This window comes from Heloderma suspectum, chromosome 5, assembly GCF_057233095.1.
Source record: "Heloderma suspectum isolate Gila_16-S chromosome 5, 16-S_ref, whole genome shotgun sequence".
NCBI lineage: Eukaryota > Metazoa > Chordata > Lepidosauria > Squamata > Helodermatidae > Heloderma > Heloderma suspectum.
The window spans coordinates 125,573,945-125,594,444 of NC_139462.1; the positions used below are offsets into that span (position 1 = coordinate 125,573,945).

General features: G+C 42.6%; 1 protein-coding gene across 28 annotated transcripts in view; it reads left to right on the top strand.

Moving 5' to 3' along the window:
• The window catches only part of GPATCH8 (G-patch domain containing 8), a 117,155-nt gene that overhangs the window by 45,479 nt on the left and 51,176 nt on the right, over positions 1 to 20,500 (top strand). For 9 of the 28 annotated variants that reach the window (XM_084857183.1, XM_084857185.1, XM_084857184.1 and 6 more), the window contains exons 2-3: positions 8,097 to 8,171; positions 15,910 to 15,927. Coding sequence is in view for 1 of the 28 variants with exons in the window: in XM_084857163.1 (XP_084713289.1) it covers positions 8,097 to 8,171 (75 nt within the window). In the remaining 27 variants the exon portion in view is untranslated. Of the gene's footprint in view, positions 1 to 8,096; positions 8,172 to 13,423; positions 20,383 to 20,500 lie in introns of those variants that run through there. The other 19 variants (XM_084857190.1, XM_084857189.1, XM_084857188.1 and 16 more) reach the window with 11 other exon arrangements.

Below are 20,500 nucleotides of genomic sequence, written 5' to 3' on the forward strand. Positions count from 1 at the left end.
CTCAAGAATCTAGGGCTGTGGAAACCACTAGTTTTCTTGATTACAGAAGCAGACCCCAAAACTAATGCGAGGTCAGGTTTTATACACTCTTTCTTTGCCAGATATTTTAAAATTCACACCCATTGTGATATATGGAAACCTTAATAACTGTTCCTTTAGCAGTGGTCCAGCTCTTTTGAGGACCTTTCCTCATCTTTTTAGGGCTATTCCCTTCTGAGTAATGAGGTGACTTGGTGTTTAGGTTCTTTGTTCTAAAGAATATTTCCCAAATTTCTGAATTTCAATTCTTGTGTTTTTTTTCTGTTAGTGTCTGTGTCTTTCCTCATAGGGAAAACCCCACAGTCGGTTCCTCTCTAGTTCCTCTTGTACCGTTCTTAACATGACATTGTACACTAATACTTCTGGTTCACAAAACCTTTTTGCCTTGCAACAGTTTTTCTAATGTCTAGCCTCAAAACAGATTTTGGTTCATACATACAATGCAAGCAAGCATTAAACTTACCAAAGCCATTTTGGTGGGCCCCATTGACCTTTGCCTTGATGAGCAATTATGTTTCTAAACATTCGTTTCCCCCCTTTGGTGTTAAGATACAGGATAATTCTGAATTTTAAACATTGTTTGGATTATACCATTGTTTTAAGAACACTTGGCTTATCATTTGGCTCTGCATTATGTTGAAGTTGTAGAGTATGGAATGCCTTCCCCATACAATCAATAACCTGCAGGATACATGTGCATGTATTCCCTTTTGTTCAAACTATGGGTGGGTTCACATGTCACTTTAAGCCATGGTGACTTATAAGCTACTCACAGTAGCTTATTTTGAAAAATAGCCCACCGTGCCCATCACACAATCAGACAGATAAGCTACCCTACGTAGCTTATTTTCCCCCACCCCCTCTCCCGTCCTCCCTGTGTAGTCCTCCTGCCTGGCCGGGCAGGTGTCCCAGCTTCCTTCGTGGTGGAAACCATATCCCACCATCCCTTGCACCACTGCTACGTCACGTGCCTCCCTCTGATTGGCTGGCTTTGCGCGAGGGTCAGCTTCTGCTGGCTCTGTGGCTCCCTGTCGTTCTCTATGCAGCATCGATCCTTAGCCGCCTCCCCGCACCCCCACTGCCCCACCCACCCTGCATCACCCCAATTCTCATGACTTTCCTTCCCAATCGCCCCCCCCCCCGCTTCCCAAACTGGTTTTCCAAGCCCTTCCCTTATCTCTGGCCATGTGCACCAAAAGGGGGGGGGCTCTAACTCCTTGAGTGTTCGTTGGAATGGGGTGAAAATTTATATGCGGGGTATGCTCATGGGGAGCCACCACATGAATTACTGGATGATTGTGCAACTTTGACGTTCAGTAGAAAAGTGCATTGGAGCAGATAGTTTCCTTTCCCGTAGTTCCCTTCCTGCACCTCCTCCGCCTTTGCTCCCCCCCACCAACTGTTACTCCTGCCCTGTCACCCCAGTGTCCAAGCCTCTCTCCGCTTGCAAACAACAAAGCAACAACACAGAATAAAAAGAAACTGTTTATTGTCATACAAAATGGCAAATTGATCTTATTTAGCTTCTTTGGCTTGCTTAAAACTGGGGTCGCTAAATATTGCACCTAAAGCGGGGGGCAGCTCTACACCCTTGAAAGTTTGCAGTAATGGGAGGAAATTTCATGCACAGGTTCCCCTCATAGGGAGGCACCCAATGCACAGCGAAAACCCCGCATGGCTATGCCTCTCTGTGGGAAATATGGGGATTGTACAACATGGGAAAGTTTGGGGGCGGTACGCAGGTGGAAGACACTTTGGCAGTTTGCAGAACGCTTCTCTGAAGGAGTTTGTCTGTAACAGGGCAGCAAGGGAAACAACGGCGCAAGCTGTTGCTAGGCAGATCTCAGAAACAGAGATCGCCTGATAGGAACAGAGCAGTGGCAGTGCTTTTGACCGCTCTTACCAAGCAACTCTGTAGGTGAGCAATTTAACGCATACTATGCAACAGACGACACACTAAGCCATAATGAGTTAAATAACCCTTACAGCAGACAGTGAGTTACCAGGGTGGCTTATGTTGGGTAAATAAACCATCATGTATTGGAAAACAGCTCACAGACAACACGCTACCGGCCATGGGTTAAATAAACCCATCATGGGTTAAATAAACCATCATAGGTTAATGTGTCATCCAAACCCAGTCTATGTGTCTATACTGTCATGCCCCCTTAAGTCCGGAAGGAAGAATGCAGCCACATGTTAAACGGGGATGTGAGATGGTTGCGTGTGGAGCTTTATCTCCCATCTAATCTTAAAGAACCAGAAGCATTTTAAGGCTTAAAAGAGAATGGGGATTCATCTGAGGGGGAGTTCTTATTTGTCACAGACATGGCTAATCATGTCTGTCTTATTAGCCTTCTGTAGGACTAGAATCCCCCTTCATGGATCACTGCCTTGTTGTGGCGAAGGGGCTTGCGTAACTCAGTGAAGCCATAAGCTATGCCGTGCAGGGCCACCCAAGACGGACAGGTCATGGCAGAGAGTTCTGACAAAATGTGGTCCACTGGAGCAACCCACTCCAGTATTCTTGCCAAGAAAACCCCATGGAACATATCACAAGGCTAAAAGATATGACGCCGGAAGATGAGCCCCTCAGGTTGTAAGGTGTCCAATATACTACTGGGGAAGAGCAGAGGGAATTTCCAAGTAGTGCCAGAAAGAGTGAAGCGGCTGGGCCAAAGCCGAAAGGACACAGCTGTGGATGTGTCTGGTGGTGAAAAGAAAATCCGATGCTAAACAATATTGTTTAGGAACCTGGAATGTCAGATCAATGAATCAAGGTAAGCTGGAGGTGGTCAAACATGAGATGGCAAGATTGAACATGGACATCTTGGGAATCAGCGAACTAAAATGGACAAGCATGGGCGAATTTAATTCAGGTGACCATCATATCTACTACTGTGGGCAAGAATCCCTTAGAAGAAATGGAGTAGCACTCATAGTCAACAAAAGGGTGGGAAAAGCAGTACTGCGGTACAATCTCAAAAACAATAGAATGATCTCAGTACGAATCCAAGGCAAACCATTCAACCTCACAGTAATTCAAGTCTATGCCCCAACCACTGATGCCGAAGAAGCTTGAGTTTGATCGGTTCTATGAAGACCTACAACACCTTCTAGAACTAACACCAAAAAAAGATGTCCTCTTCATCATAGGGCATTGGAATGCTAAAGTAGGAAGTCAAGAAATCACCGGGATAACAGGCAAGCATGGCCTTGGTGTACAAAATGAAGCAGGACAAACGCTAATAGAGTTTTGCCAAGAGAACATGCTGATCATAGCAAACACTCTTTTCCAACAGCACAAGAGGCGACTCTACACATGGACATCACCAGATGGTCAATATCGAAATCAGATTGATTATGTCCTTTGCAGCCAAAGATGGAGAAGCTCTATACAGTCAGTAAAAACAAGACCTGGAGCTGACTGTGGCTCAGACCATGAGCTGCTTCTTGCAAAATTTCAGCTTAAATTGAAGAATGTAGGGAAAACCACTAAACCATTCAGGTATGACCTCAATCATATCCCTTATGAATATACAGTGGAGGTGAGGAATAGATTTCAGGGATTAGACCTGATAGACAGAATGCCTGAGGAACTATGGACGGAGGTCCGTAACACTGTTCAGGAGGCAGCAATCCATCCCAAAGAAAAAGAAATGCAAGAAAGCCAAGTGGCTGTCTGATGAGGCTTTACAAGTAGCTCACGAAAGAAGGGAAGCGAAAAGCAAGGGAGAAAGGGGAAGATATAGCCAACTGAATGCAGAGTTCCAGAGGATAGCAAGGAGAGACAAGAAGGCCTTTTTAAATGAACAATGCAAAGAAATCGAAGAAAACAGAATGGGAAAGACTAGAGATCTCTTCAAGAAAATCGGAGATCTCAAGGGAACGTTTTGTGCAAAGACGGGCATGATAAAGGACAAAGAAGGCAGGGACCTAACAGAAGCAGATGAGATTAAGAAGAAATGGAAAGAATACACAGAAGAACTATACAGGAAAGATCTGAATGTCCCTGATAGCCGTGAGAGTGCGGTCACTGAACTTGAGCCGGAAATCCTCGAGAGCGAAGTCAAGTGGGCCTTAGGAAGCATTACTAACAACAAAGCTAGTGAAGATGACAGTATTCCAGCTGAGCTATTTAAAATCCTAAAAGACGATGCTATTAAAGAGCTGCACTCAATATGCCAACAAATTTGGAACACTCAACAGTGGCCACCTGACTGGAAAAGGTCAGTTTACATTCCAGTTCCGAAGAAGGGCAATGCCAAAGAGTGTTCAAACTACCGCACAATTGCGCTCATTTCACATGCCAGCAAGGTGATGCTCAAAATCCTGCAAGCTAGGCTTCAGCAGCATGTGAACCCAGAAAACCGAGAAGCAAGAGAATTCCAGAAAAACGTCTATTTGTGCTTCATTGACTACACTAAAGCCTTTGATTGTGTGGATCACAACAAACTGTGGCAAATTCTTAAAGAGATGGGAGTACCAGACCACCTTACCTGTCTCCTGAGAAACCTGTACGAGGGTCAAGAAGCAACAGTAAGAACTGGACATGGAACAACCGCTTGGTTCAAAATTGGGAAAGGAGTATGACAAGGCTGCATATTGTCGCCCTGCTTATTTAACTTATATGCAGAGTACATCATGCGAAACCCCGGGTTGGATGAATCACAGGTCGGAATTAAGATTGCCGGGAGAATTATCAACAACCTCAGATACGCAGATGATACCACCCTAATGGCAGAAAGCAAAGAGGATCTAAAGAGCCTCTTATTGAGGGTGAAAGAGGAGAGTGCAAAAGCTGGTTTGAAACTGAACATTAAAAAAACTAAGATCATGGCATCTGGCCCCATCACTTCCTGGCATATAGAAGGGGAAGAAATGGAAGCAGTGACAGATTTTATTTTCTTGGGCTCCAAGATCACCGCAGACGGTGACTGTATCCCTGAAATTAAAAGACGCTTGCTCCTTGGGAGGAAAGCTATGGCAAACCTAGACAGCATAGTCAGAAGCAGAGACATCACCTTGCCGACAAAGGTTCGTACAATCAAAGCTATGGTTTTCCCATTAGCAATGTATGGCTGTGAGAGCTGGACTATAAGGAAGGCTGAGTGCCGAAGAATGGATGCTTTCAAACTGTGGTGCTGGAGAAGACTGTTACGAGTGCCCTGGACTGCCAGGAGGTCAAATCAGTCCATCCTAAAGGAAATCAACCCTGAGTGCTCATTGGAAGGACAGACACTGAAGCTGAAGCTCCAATATTTTGGCCACCTAATGCGAAGAGAAAACTCTCTGGAAAAGACCCTGATGCTGGGAAAGATTGAAGGCAAAAGGAGAAGGGGACGGCAGAGGATGAGATGGCTAGACAGCATCACGGATGCAATGAATATGAACTTGAGCACGCTCCGGGAGAGAGCGGAGGACAGGAAGGCCTGGCGTGCTATGGTCCATGGGGTCACGAAGAGTCGGACACGACTTAACGACTGAACAACAACAAGGACTAGAATCATGCATATGTAACTTCTTAAAATAGAATTCAGACTGCCCTGGCATCTGTGGTCACTGGCACGTTGTGTAAAGAACTCCCTTCTGAAGTACCTAGCATTCTTGATCTTAACAGTTTGTAATGTTCTTTGATTCTTCAGACTGGGTTATGCAATAATATGCCCAGTCATGCAAATGGGAGCTCAACCATTAATGGCAAATTGAAGGCTGTTAATGAAGAAATATCGAAGGGGTGTGGAGACTTGCAGGCTCTGAAGAATAATCCCCCTCCTCCTTTGCTTTTAAACTCTTACTATTGTTCCTTTTAATAAATTCTATCATCTTAAATGTTGAAAAAAATATGTGCTGGAACATCATAGGTCAACTGGATTATTGCAGCATGAACTTTTATCCATCAGATTCAGGCACAGGTGTCAAAAATGCAGGCCTGCTCCTCCATCATGAAGCTAGGCCTTGCTCTCACATACGATGCAACCACCTGTGTGTTATCTGGGAAGGTCCTTGGTCCCAGAGCTCAAGACCAGGCTCAGTCTTGGTTAACTGGGAAAGTGATAACAGCTGAATTTGGTGGAAAGCTCCTGCCTCTTTCTGGGGTAAGGGTGGGGAACCCAGGGACAGGGCTGGGGATTGGCTGGGGGAAATCTGCCTTGGGTTGCCAGGGCTGAGCCTTAAAAGGAGCTGAAGCAAAGGTGTGGTTGTCTCCCCTTGTTATGGTAGTCTTTGGACCTGTCCGGATTGCTGGACTGAATCCAGGGAGGCCTTACTTCAGTGTGTACAAGGATGGGTTAGACAGCTTTTGTTATTTTGCTTGGGTGTGCTGCTAAAAGGCTCCCTATTCATAAGGGTTTCTTTTTTGAGTATTTCAGCTTTGTAATCCTCTGTATAATCTACTACCTCCACCCTTCCCTTTCCCTTTACCCTACTCTTCTAAATCAACATCTACTCAACTTCAAGTTGGTGTGGTTCCTTCTGGATAACCTCAGTGCTAAATTCAGTGCCTTTTGGCCTGGAAGGGTGGCTACTGGGTGTCTTTTGGGAACTTGAGGCTAGAAGTGGCTTGTCCTACCTTGCAGGATAGTTGGAACTAGTTCCAGCTCTCCTTCACAATAGGCATAACTGCTATTTACTTTAAATCCAGGATAAAGAATATTGGAAGTACAATTTGGGATAACAGTTTAGGAATTAAGTTCAGTGAGCACAGTTCAGTTCATTGTATATCAGCAATATATTGTCCGATGTTGTGTGTGTGTTATTTCTTTGAGTCTTGTGGCTAATAGAATATAAGCAGAAAAGGGCAGGGTGTATGGCAGTGCTAGTGTGAAGACCTAGACCATCATTTTTCTCCACATTTCCAAATGACCACCAAATGGGTGAAAATCAGCTCATATTTGTAAGAGATTCTATTAGGTCATAGGGTGGCTGTGAAAATAAATGAAGTAAGAATATATACTCTGTAGACTGAAGTGAAATAGAAATATGAATTTGAAATTTTATTTATCTTTCAAATATCCAGGTGTGGGGGGGTGGAACCTGCAGATTCTGAGCAAGGACTAGTAAGTATGGGAGTGGCAGAGGATATGGCAGTCAAGGATAGGTGGTCTATATGGGTAGGGATGTGTGACGAGTAGTTGCAAGAAAGGGATAACAACTTGTTCTGAGTCTTAGTCTCCATACGCAGAAAACCAGCAAGCTTTCTCATTCTCTTCTCCTCTGCACCCTCCCCCAACTTTAGAGATGGCCCTGAACATGGCTACACATGTCCCCAAGGTTTTTCTGTCTATCACAAAAGCTAGAAACTTCACTGTTGTTGTTTTTAAAAAGAAAGCTGAAATTCTGAGGGTGCAAAGTTCTGTACTTGAACTGTAATATCACAGGTGGGTGAGACCACTCCGATTTTTTTTAAAAAGATGAGCAAAGCAGGGGGGTTTGTAAAGTGATAATGCAAGCTTTTGAGTTTTGTGAACCTTTCTCCATCTTGATGCTTGAAGAATCATTGGAAGCTCACCCTATAAGTGGGAGAAATTCTCAGGATGTAATACAGCCATATTGCTTTGAACAGGTGGTGCAACGTAGCTAACATTAAGCTGTCTGGGTTGCTCTATTGAGCAATTAATGTTATTGAGTGATTTGAAATGTCAGTAGGTGATCTTGACATTTTATGTACAATAAAACAGTTGGAACTGTTGTAGTGTTATGGATTCTGCCTTGTTATTGATGCAATGTAAACCAGATTAGATGCTCATCAGGATAAGATTATTCTAAGGATCTGGAATGATCCTGAAAATGTCTGGGATCCTCAGAGCATTGTTTTTCCTCTGAAAGTGATGCCTATGAATCCTTGGCTATATCTGATGGTTCCATCTAGGTGAAATGAAAATAACAAACCCTGATAATGCGGAGCAAATGCAAAAATTCATCACGATCAAGTGAGGGAGTGGGTTTCTAAATGGGAAGGAAACTATGGACCGTAATTTTTTATGGACCTTTTAGCATTAACTGTGCATAATTATTTGTGCCCAATGGGGAAATAATGTGTGGTTCTTCTCTTGCAGGGTAATCACTTTGATCAGTATGAAGAGGGACACTTGGAGATTGAGCAGGCATCCTTAGACAAACCTATAGAATCGGTAAGAAATTGCTTTTTACTCTCAAGCCCTCAGCAGGTCTTTGCCTGTTCTGTGATGCGAGAGCAGTTCCATTAGCCAACTTAAGATCTTATTTTTAGATTAAGAAATTCAGGGGTGTGTGTTCTAAAAGATATTTGCATGACTTGCATTAATATGAAAATGAGGCAGGTCACTACTTATCGAAGAAGCTTTTTTATATATACAAAAAAGAAAATAGATTGTGATACTAATTATTACAGATAGTAATGCATATTTATAACAGCTGAATTTGCCAAATATTGAATATACAACTTGTTTTTATTTATGACTTCAGTGAAAATTGAGGAGTAAAGTGTAGTCTGGTCCTCCTTAATGTAAATTTTTGTTAGCACAGGGAAGGAGAATGCAGAGCAAACATGGCTGCATTGGGAAGAATTCAATATAAATAAGTTGCAGTCAAAAGTTTTTTTTTAAGTTGCCTATGGCAACAATAAAAACATTGGTGTTTTATTGCTTTTATCTGAATTTTCTGGCAAAAGGCTGCAGACAGGAAACAGAAGAGCTGCTTTTTTGCTTGCTTTTCCTTTTAAGCATCTCAGGTTTTTGACTCCTCATGCCACATCTGTGTGTTGTTTTCTCCCACCAACATGGAATAGCTGTAGTTTCTGCTGCCTACAGACCTCTTTGAGATTCAGCATTTAATATTTGCAGTTGGCTGTAACCTCATTGAAGTAGCAGTTGAAAAACTGAGATGGATACATACAAAATGTTGTGAATAAAGCTATGGAAATGAAAACTAAACAATCCCTCTCCCCAAGCTGTTACTATAAGCAACCTCTGGGCAGTGTTGGGCTTGCTAAGCCTCTGCCTCTTCTCCCCTTTCCTCCCTCTCCCTGAAATCATAATTGTCCTTGTAGTTTTTTGCACTATGACCAGACTTATGGCATGAAAAGGATGATAAGCAAACATGACCGTTGGGACTGTTGTCCACATGCTGTTCATGTTGTCCAAGATTGGTAAGGTCCCTGAAGAAGAGTTTAGACAGTGGGCAAGCCCTCCCTATAACTGGAATAATGCTGAACTAATCCCACACCAAGAGGCTGCACACAGCCCTCCTGTGCCTGTTGTGCAGGCTAGCAGCATTATGCAGATATTGGGGGAGCATATCTGTTCATCAGCTCTTAAAACCAAATGTAAGGCAACAACTCCATTAGATTCTAGAATCTTTCTGAAGAATCTTGGAGCTTTTGATCCCTGACAGTGTGCTGCTCCTCCACGTTCTCCACTGCTGCAAAGCTAGGTTGTCTAAGGTTGTTATTTGAGGGAGGGGAGCAAGGACATATGAACCTTTGTCTGGTGATAGTATCAGAATGACAGTGAAGTTTGGCCCTCATTGTGCTGGCCAGTGATGCTGGCCAGTTTTCTCGTCCTTGGGGTCAGCACTACTCCAGACACAGCACTTGCTCCTTGCCTTTTGCTAGGGAAATACCCACCTTGTTCTTACTCACGTTGCTCTCCACTTCGGTCATTAGCACAGACAGCTCTGGCGCTGCTCAAAAGCAACTTCAGCTTTTAACTTAATCCAGCAGTATTCATGCTTTTGTCTAGAGAATAGTGGCTGTAGACTGTTTTGAGTCCCATTGAGTTCATGAATGCTTTTAAAAACCCTGTAGCATTAAGAAAAAAGGTGTGTGTGTGTGTGTGTGTGTGTGTGTGCACGTGCGTGCACTCATGCACGCATGTATAGACATCCACACACACCTATATGCGCACACACACACGCATACACACACACACACACACACACGCTTTCTTGTGTAGTACATTGGTGTTTGTGTGTATATTTGTGTGCGTGTTGAGATGTTCACAGAAATTTACCCAACTTGGGGTGTTCGACTTTTCTTCCACAGCAGTTGGCCCAAATTAGCTAAGCAGCCATGACCTGGTTTGTATTTGCACGGTCTGCATTTTTAATTTCTTTTCTAGGGTTTCCTTTCCTCCTCCTTCTCCTCCCCTCATTTCTTATTTCTGTTCTTCTGGTCCAGTGAACACTGCATTCAGTATCTGTCTTACCGTGCTGGCATGATGCTAGAATTAGGCATGGCAGTCATTGATGACACATGAAATAATGCTGCAGAGCGGGTGGGAAGGATGGTATTATGTAACTGCATTTGATTCTGTTGAATTATTCAGCCTTGTGTGTGTGTGCCTGCGTGTGTGCGCGCGCAGGTACGCGCGCACGCTCACACACCTCAATTGAAATGCAAAGCCAGCTTCCCTCTGTGCAAATGTCATGGAATAGTTAGCACTGGAGCGGTATTGTGTGCCGTCCTGACAATCTTAGTACAGGACAAATTATTCTACAACACATGCTCACAGGGCTCCCATTGCTGCCTATGCCAGAAGGAACTGATTCAGTGCATGGAGCTCTATCCCTTCACTAGCAGATAATAGGAAAGCCTCATTTGATCTCTTAGGACTGTCTCATTGTAATGTAATCAATGTGTGTAGCAACTGTGGAAGAATCTCAGGCACCTAAATGTTTGATTCTGACCCATAGATCTGCAAAATAAGCATAGAATCATAGAATGATAGAATAGTAGGGTTGGAAGGGGCCTGCAAGGCCATCAAGTCCAACCCCCTGCTCAATGCAGGAATCCAAGTCAGAGCATCCCTGACAGATGGCTGTCCAGCCTCATCTTGAATGCCTCCAGTGTGGGAGAGCCCACCACCTCCCTGGGTCATTGGTTCCATTGTCGTATTGCTCTAACAGTCAGGAAGTTTTTCCTGATGTTCAGCTGGAATCTGGCTTCCTGTCACTTGAGCCCATTCTTCCGTGTCCTGCACTCTGGGATGATCAAGAAGAGATCCTGGCCTTCCTCTCTGTGACAACCTTTCAAGTACTTGAAGAGCGCTATCGTATCTCCCCTCAGTCTTCTCTTCTCAAGGCTAAACATGCCCAGTTCTTTCAGTCTCTCTTCATAGGGCTTTGTTTCCAGTCCCCTGATCAAGTTTGTTGCCTCCTCTGAACCCTCTCCAGTTTGTCTGCATCCTTCTTAAAGTGTGGTGCCCAGAACTGGACACAGTACTCCAGATGAGGCCTAACCATTTAAATACAAGTAAATACATTACTTTTATAAGCAGTATGCCCAAAAGTTTAAAAACCTGTTTTGAGTTCAGAATTTTCCTCAGGAGTGTGGAGACTTTAAAATCTGTATGCAAGACTTTTAGTGTGCAAACACTTTAGCCTTGGTGAATTTTTGCAACAACCTGGAATGCTTGTTCTCACAGTTGGTGAGATCCAGATTAAGTTAGTTGAATAGAAGTACGTTTGAAATGAATTGGTTAGTCATGGCCTACTTTAAGTTCCATTGATTTCAGTGGGAACTAAATGTAACTAGCTTAGGGAGGGTTCACACATTACATTGTTTCTGAGCAGTGTTGTATTGTTTACAAGCAGTGTAACCTAATAGCAAACCATGGGTTGTTTCTCCGGCTTGTTTGGGGAGAGACAAGCCAGAGGTCTGGGTTTGCACGTCTTGCTAGACAGATCATGAACCAAAGGTCCATAGTTTGTTTAGCTGCTCCCGCTTACACCAGGAGTGACCAGGCAGCAGTGCTCATACACAAAAAGACAGGGTTCTGAGGGAACCCTGGCTTATCATGCCATGCGAATCAGGTCTTAGTCTGGATCCATCTCATTATCTTTAACCCCAGTTTACTCTGAGAATGGATTGTTCAAATGAGCCATTAGATGAAAAGGAATTTGAATCCAGTTCTTGGAGGTCAAAGCCCACCTCAGTTTTTTAGGACCACACTGACTTTTCAATTCATACCAAAACTCTTCTTTCTCCTGCCTATAATCAGTGAGTCAAATTACCCTTTTAGGTGTTGCAGCACTTCTTGCTTGGTTGGGAAAGGTAGAGCTATTTTAAACAATATCTGGTGGAACAACCATGAGCATTTGTTAGAGGTCTTAAGGTAAACTTGTGAGTATTTCAAATAGAGTTGAGCATTTGACCAGACAGAAAAGATTTGGTCAATTGACTGGCCAGATATTGTCAAATAAAGGGTACTTCTTTTTAAAAAAAAGCATTTATTAGAACAGCAAAAAAGATTTTGGCTGTTCCTGACTTACCATAATTTAATGTGTCACTTGCAGCAGTACCTCATGTGTTTTTACTTTCAGCTGGCTATTTTCTCTAACCCTGAGTCCAGTCCCATAAACAGGAGTGTTGCAAAGCAGACAGCCAAGTCACATGGAGGTGGTGCTTCTTGGCAGCAAGCAAGATGGAGTCATGGGTTGTCCTAGGCAGTGACTTTTGCCACTGATGAGTGCTTGTGTTCCTGTTTCAGTCTGGAGATGCCTGCAGTTATAGCAGGTGGCCAGCAGAAGACTGGCTTGCTTCTGACTGCCACAGGTCTAAGGAGCAAGCAGCCCTCACTCCTGCCCTTTCTAATAAAAATTGCCATAATGAAATCAGGATAAGCTACCACCTACACAGTGGCATTCTTGGCTTCATGGACTATTTGACCATGGTCAGTTGACCAGGGTGTTAATCCTAGTTGTAAAAGGAGGCAATAAAATATGTAATCAATTTAGAGGGCAACCACTCTTGAAAAGAAAAGAAAAGAAAAGCAGAAGTCTCATAGAGTCATATATAGTTCTACCAAGTGGCTGTGCCTAAAAATTGCCTGACTACTTAGATGAATCACAGGACAGTAGGTTTGGAAGGGGCCTACAAGGCCATCGAGTCCAACCCCCTGCTCAATGCAGGAATCCAAGTCAGAGCATCCCTGACAAATGGCTGTCCAGCCTCATCTTGAATGCCTCCGGTGTGGGAGAGCCCACCACCTCCCTAGGTATGACTGTATTACATATTGAACCCATAGGCTTTGTTCAGTTTTTTTAAAAACAAAAAACCAAATACTTGTTTAATCAATGAAGTAGAAAGTTTTAAAGTGTAATCTACTTGGATTGCAACCTTAGTCTCTTTAAGAGTACCGATTAGGAAAGTGGACTCTCAACTGCTTTGGACTGCTTTTAGAGAGTTTGTTTTCTAGTGTGACTAGAACATGTGAGGAAAAGTGAAACATTTTCAAAGGCTTAATGTTCTGTGTGCTCTGATTGCAGTTATAGTTTATGTGCTGTAGTTGTTGCAAGATTAAAGAACATTGCTTAAAGCATTTATGCTCACCTTCAAGAAGCAGTATAGCACAGAATATTGCCTTTTACTGTTCAATGTTGAAAACTGATTTTTTTTTCTTTCTAGCAGCAAATAAAATCCAATTTTCAGCTGGAAATGTAAAATGGATTTACTACAAGGGCTTAACGGTAGTAAGTAAAGACTACTAAAACATAAGTGGATTCAAGCTTCTAAGTTGCGTTCTCTTGGATTTGGAAGCTATGTAAAGCCCAAGGGGAAGCACAGATACTCCTGGAAATCTGTCTGGGGAATGGCTTTGCTTGGGAACACAGCTGAATTCACGTGTGGCTCTGCAGCATTATCTTTTGAGGGGATCCTGACTTGTATTGCTACAACATGGAACTTGATAGTGACTGGAAAAGGTTGGTTTGGGAGTCTACAGATCACCGCATTGAACTTTGGGCATGTGTCTCCCATCCTCTGGTACAATGCTGGTTGATAGTGTGGATTAATTCGATAAAAATGGTAAAAACTTTTGCACACTTAAATGCTTGAAAGAATCAGTTTTTACACACTTAGTAAATACCCATCATGAATGAGGGATATTTACAGAGTAGGGAGAAGAATGTTGAACTCACTTCCTGTCAAGTTGGGAGACGGGAGTAACGTGCAGGTGATCTGTTACAGGGAATGTGGATGCTGAGTCCACTTGTGGCTCAGAGCAAGCCTGACTTGAATGCTTCTTAAGGATGAGGCAGTACCACTTCAGTGCTTTGGCTTATCTGGGCAGACTGATTTCCCTGTTGCCCCTCCTTTAGTCAGTGCTGGAGCACAACCTGAATCCCTACCGGATACCTCTTGGGACCTGCCAGGTTCAGTTCTGGTGGGGGAGGATGCAGAGATAGTTCCCATGTATTGCACAGATCCTCTTAGAGATAGAGCCACTTGGGGAAAAAGGGCAAAGTTTTTTCCCACAAGAACGTTCTTGAGCATAGAGGCAAACTGCCCCTACCATCTCTTTCCCTTTGCAGAAAACAGGGGCTGTTTGCCTCCAGACTGCCTTCCTTTCCTGCCCTTTAACTTTATTGCATGATAAGTCTGGCTAGATGTAGCGTATCCTAAGTTATCTGCTGCCCTATTGATGTGCCACAGGGGTTGTAGCCAGAAGGTGGCTATGTGAAACAATATGAAACAATGTGGAGAAAACTTGTTAGAATTCTCAGGCCTTCTCCAAAGCTCTTCATTGACCACAACTTGAAACCAGCTCCCAATTTTCAGTGCAATTATGTTGATTTGGTTGTAGCAATACATACTGGCAAAAGACCACAGTAGCAGTCCCAGTCCTAGAGTGAGTGAACAGACAGTGCATCTTCCCGCCATTCGTGCCAGAAAAGTAGGCTGTCCGCATCTCAAATGGAAACGAGGCTGTCTTAATCTGTTACTAATTTAGATTTTCTAGTTCTATCTTCTCCCTCTGTCCTCCCCAGCAAAGATGTCATGCTGCATATTATTATTGTGTCTTATGATTACTCTAGGCATGTTGATGCTAGTCAAAGTTAATTCATTCCAAGCCCACTTTGTGGGGTAGAAAAAGAGAAGGGGCTAATCAGTAGCTTTTGTCGCACTGCAGATAGATAGATAGATAGATAGATAGATAGATAGATAGATAGATAGATCGATCTGTGGACTCCCCTGGATCCAAAGTGTGTAACTTGCCAGGGCTGCTGATTTGACATTTAGCAGCAGCTCATATGTTGCTAAGCACTATAAATACTGTGCTTTCTAGATTTGCTGAATGATGTAGCACTACTCTTGGGCTTTCTCTCGTCCCTTAATTGTGTCATATGCGGTAAACTCTAGGGTTTTGTTTGGGGAATCTTTTTTTTGGGGGGGGGGCTCCTGTTTTGCATGGGATCACCATTTATAGCACTTAGTCTTCCTGCTTATAGATTATTTTATGCACAGTCAGCATTCCTTATGGAGCCACTCAAGAGATAATAGCGGTACCTCTCAGACTTCGTTGAGTGGGACAAGGATCTTTCTGTGACCAATTTAACCTTAACATTGTATTCACAAGCCATCTTCTTGTCCCTCTTCCCTCAAAAGCCAAACTGTACTCAGTAGGGCACTACTCATCACTGCCTTAAAGAAGTCTAATTAAGGAACCTACAGCCTGTAAAAACTGTTGTACCTCTCATTGCTCTGAATGCTCACTTTAATGAGTGAAGAGTTGCTTGTGCATCACCTTAAAATCTTGGGATGGATATAGGCTGGAAACTTGCTTTAACTTCTTATATCTTGAAGCATACACAGCCTCTTGAGTGGCTTGGTAAGTGCGGTGCTAATGTGTACAACCATCCTTCATTTTTTCTCTTCCTTCTAATGTTTGTTTTTCTCCCCCCCCCCCAATCCCCCCAACTTCACTATGTCAGTCACAGTGCTTAAAATTCCCAACTGGTTTTGTATTTATTTTATGCTTCCATTCTTCTTTAATAAGTACATTACTTGCAAGCAGTGAATTGAAAACAAAACAAACGAGTTAAAAATCAACTTACCATTAGTTGGTTGGACAGTTTCTTACTTTGTGTTACGTTTAACTGTTCTTTTGACAGCCCAGTTTTTAAAGCCAGGTTCGTATGGAAATGCTTTCACTCCACCTGCACCGCTTTTGGAAATAGCATAACGGCTTCATTTGTCTGTTTCTTTTTAGTGCATTCATAACACAACACATTTAGCACAATGTCTCATCTGGGCAGTGACTGTTTCCTTTAGCAGGAGTGGGATACAAATGCAGCTGTTTTCTGTCAGTGTTTCTGGTCAACCTGGTATGGATATATTTTACTTAACAGCTTAGCCAAAAGATGCTGCATCTTACAATATTAAAAGTTGCATCACTCCCTCTAAGAGTGAACTCTGTGCCCCCTGCCAACAGAAATGGAGCTAAAATGGGGGGGGGGGCACTACTGAGAACAAAAGCATTTGCTGGGGGGATATACAGGATTTGCAGAAGTACAATCTAAAACCCCACCACCCAAAGGGGGCAATCCCTGCCCCCAAAACCAGCCCATTGAGGGCTGAGCATGCGCACTGGGCACCAGAAGCCACATAATGTTAGGTGTCACTTGGAGAAAAAAGCTAAAGAAAATGGGTGGGATGATTGGTTTGCTTGAACCCCTAATAGTTTATACTTTCACAAGGAAGGCATAGCTGGCTGGAAACCTAAACAGAAAGTGGGTGAGGACATGCTGCAACACTTTTGTTGCAGGTCCCACTTCTGTGAATAAAAATAAGTTTCCTCCTAACCATTACCACACTAACTGTACAATCCTATACATGTTTACTCAGACGTCAACCCCATTGATTTCAGTGGGACTTAGTACTGGGTAAGTGTGTGTAGGTTTGAAGGCTAAAATGCACATACATGTAGACACACATATTACACTCACACTTACATATGAAGTTGCCTTATGCTGAATCAGACCATGGGTCCATCTAGCCCAGTACATTCTACTTTGGCTGGCAGGCACTCCCCAGGGTTTTTGGCAAAGAAATATTTCCCAGCTCTGCTATCTGAAATCTCTGGGATGTTATTCCTGCAAAACATGGGGCTGTTCAGACGTAACAGTGGCATTTGGGCTCAATTCTTGTGTTAATGCACACAAGCCATTTCCAGTTTCCAGCAACAACCTACGAATGCCACATTCATGTTATTACTGTAACATCCGAACCCAGGCACTTGGGTTAACTTGGGCTTGTTTTACCCATGAATTGCTGCCAAATGCTGCCATTACGTCCAATCAAGGTCCATGTGTTCTGTCATTGTGCTATGCCCCAGATCTCAGGGGTATTCATTGCTTATACACAAACTAAATGACTGTCAGTTGTCAAAACTGACATCTCAATAAAATCTTGTGTTTTTGTCTGTTAATATTAACACTTCTAAAATTTGTGATTTATCACTTTCTGCTTCTGTTGTTAGCTTTCTGATATTAGCTTTCCAACACAAAAGGAAAGTTTTGTTTGTCCACTGAAGTGCTTTCAGACATCAAAGTGAAGAAGTAGGTTATCATTTGGCACTCCAAAGTATAATAGTAAGTCCAAAAACTGCTTTCTGCTGTCAGGAAAACTTAGCTATTTTTAAACTTGATTTTTATTTGAACTAATTCTTTGTGCACTTTTAGCAACAGAACTTTCTGGCTCCAACCAATATAATTAATAGGATACAAAAATATACAACACAGCATTGCTATCTTTTCTTTGGAAAAGGCAGGAAAAACATAAAAGAGCTTCATGAGCTTTCCATTTTTTATTGTTCCCTTCTTGTTGCTATTCCTTTAAATTAATGTAAATTAGAAGCACTGAGGTGCCACTGAAAGAAATGTGAAAAATTTGTCTTGATTGACTTCAGTCCCATTGATTTCAATGGGACTTAATGCATCTCATTTAATCTGCATCCAACCCATTTTTTTCAAGAATACCACATCTACTGCTTCTTTCCAAGAACCCTACCTCCAAAATGTTCTCATTATTTTAATTCCAAATACTATAGAACATAAAATGTAAGCAATTAAGGGCGCAATCCTAAGTAGATAGGTGGCCACCTCCACCTATCCAATGCAAGGCAGGAGAGGCATGGGGGGATTGTTCCCTTCGCGCCTCTCCTGCCTTGCTCTTTTTCATTAGACAGCCATTTTGGGCTGTCTAGTGGGGGGGGGGGGCTGGAAGAGGAAGCTGCCATACAACACATTGGATGTGTCATACATGAAGCTCTGCTCTCCACACCCCAGAACGCCCCCCAGCTCCGCCCCTTTTCAGGCACTCTGTGCTCATCTTCCAAGTGCGGAGGATGGGGCTTCCCCGCACTGTCTCTGAGGCAGCGCGGACGAGGGGGGAGGTTGGATGTCCAGGAACTGACCTCGAGGTCGGTTCCCAGAATGGAGCATATCCTATGGCCCGCTAGACAGTGTCTAGCAGCCATAGGATTGTTCTCTCCTGGATGCATTTAGGAAACAAATTTTGGGCTTACTCTATTACTTACATAGGTTTTCTGCATATAGCCAAATTCTACAGTGCTTTGAAAGGTGACTTAAATGAAATGAGGCCCCTGGCATAGTAATTGAGCTTTATTTGGCTTAATATTGTAGATGAATATGTGGATGTAGTGTGATTCAGTGTTCCAGAGGTGGTACCATCTTATTTACAATTAGGTTATACAGCCAAATGGTACATGAGAAACAGGGGGAAAGACTTTTGCATGATAGACAGGGTTACAAGACTTTGTGATTTGCCTAAATAAGAATTGAGGGAGGGATATAAGCTGCACCCCAGGTTAGATTCTTTGAAATATGCCCTGTCCCAAACATTTTTGTATGTATAGCCAACATCCTTCCTACCCATATCTCTCAACAACCTAATACATGTTTAAAATAAGCTGTATTTTGTGGAACTGATTTATAGAAATGTGAACAGCCGTAGTACATTTCCTTGCAACCCTGTGGCAGTCTTAATGAAATTAAAGATGTCATGTGTGCATTTAGTTTTACTCTCTCAAAATAAAAATTCAGTTATATACCAGGCTTCACAAGAGGATTTTGGTGAGCATAGAAAGAACCATTCCTCACAATGCAGATTTCAAAACTAATGTGCAAATTGGGGAAGGCTGGCAAATTATCAATGCCGATCTCTCCTTTCTCATGTCCTTTTCTGTAGAGTTATCCCAGACTGGATTCAGTGTTTAAGTCTGAGCTGGAACTTTGAAAGTGGAGCTAAACATTATCTCAGCATATGGATATTCCTGTGTTTGCTGAGATGGGGAGGGGAGGGGGAAGCAAAGGTCAGGATGGTGAGAGGGAGGAGGGATGCTTAAGCTTTCCCCAATACCCTCTTCTCTTATTTAACCACCCTGCCCCCTTGTCTTCTTAGTTGGGCTTGCTTCTTGTTTTGCAGACCAGCTGTGGGGAAAAATAATAATTTTAAAAACAGCAAGGGAGGGAGTTGCAGGGGAGACTCATCAGGGAAGAGTTAAGCTCCCACCTGTTGTCCCCTGTAAGCCATGCGCTCTCCTGAATAACATTACACGGGGTTGGGAACCCAGTGTTTCCCTTGGGACCCTTAGTTATGACCTAATTATGCATATCCTAGATTATGTGGAATTTGGGTTTATGCCTGTGGACTAGTTGGAAAGAACTGCCTCTGACCATATGCTGAATGGAGTTTCCTCACAACTTTACTATCAAGGCAATCACCATATATAGAAAGTTAACAGCAGGGCTTCTGGGCATGTCTGAGCCCCCGATATCTCCCCAACCATAGTGGGAAACGTTTTATTTTCTTTAATCCTTATACAAAAAGCTGACACTGAATTGCTGCACCACTTCCCCTCCGCTTACATTAATTTCAGTTCATTTTCATTTTCATTTTGAAAGATGAGACATTATGCTTGTGTTTTCTCCCTACATGCACTAATGGTTCCTTGCTGTTTTAACTTGTTGCTAGGCCTGTTCCATTCTAACATCTTAGTGTTTCTGTTAGCTTACATGTGAAATGCATCACCCAGTCTGTGCTTGAGCTCATTTTTCCTTTTAATTGGTTAATTTTTTAAATTCATTTTGTATTTTCACTAACCTCACTGTATTTTTTCAGTTGAATAATTGGCTGCATGATATATATATATATATAATTTATATATAAATTTATATATAAATATAAGTTATATTTATTTTTATTTTTAAAAAATCAATCAAGTCTAGCCTGGATTTTGCTCTGATTGTGTTTTGGTTTCTAGTGGTGGGGGCAAGTCTGACACTTAATAACATAACTTGGTCTCTTCAATGTCTGACGCACAAACGTAAAAAAAAACCAAACTAAACACTTTGTTAGTTTTTCATTGCACAAATCAAATGGTGCTCTCTAGGTGATGGATATGATTGTATAACTAGCTTGATTTTATGCTTTTTAAATGTCATTTTTTATTTTCTCCCACATTGCTTTTTTTCCTGTTATGCACAAAAGTTGCCCAGCACACCATCAGAAAGTGTGATGACCCTCCCTGAAACCCTGTTCCTGTGGAAAAATCTTGCCAGCAGGTGTTTTGTTTTGTTTTTGTTTTTTACTATGTAAATATATTTTCCCTTTTACTGGGCATATATTGCCCATAAGTAGTTTTTGTTTTTGTTTTTGCATGCATATATGTAGAAAATTATC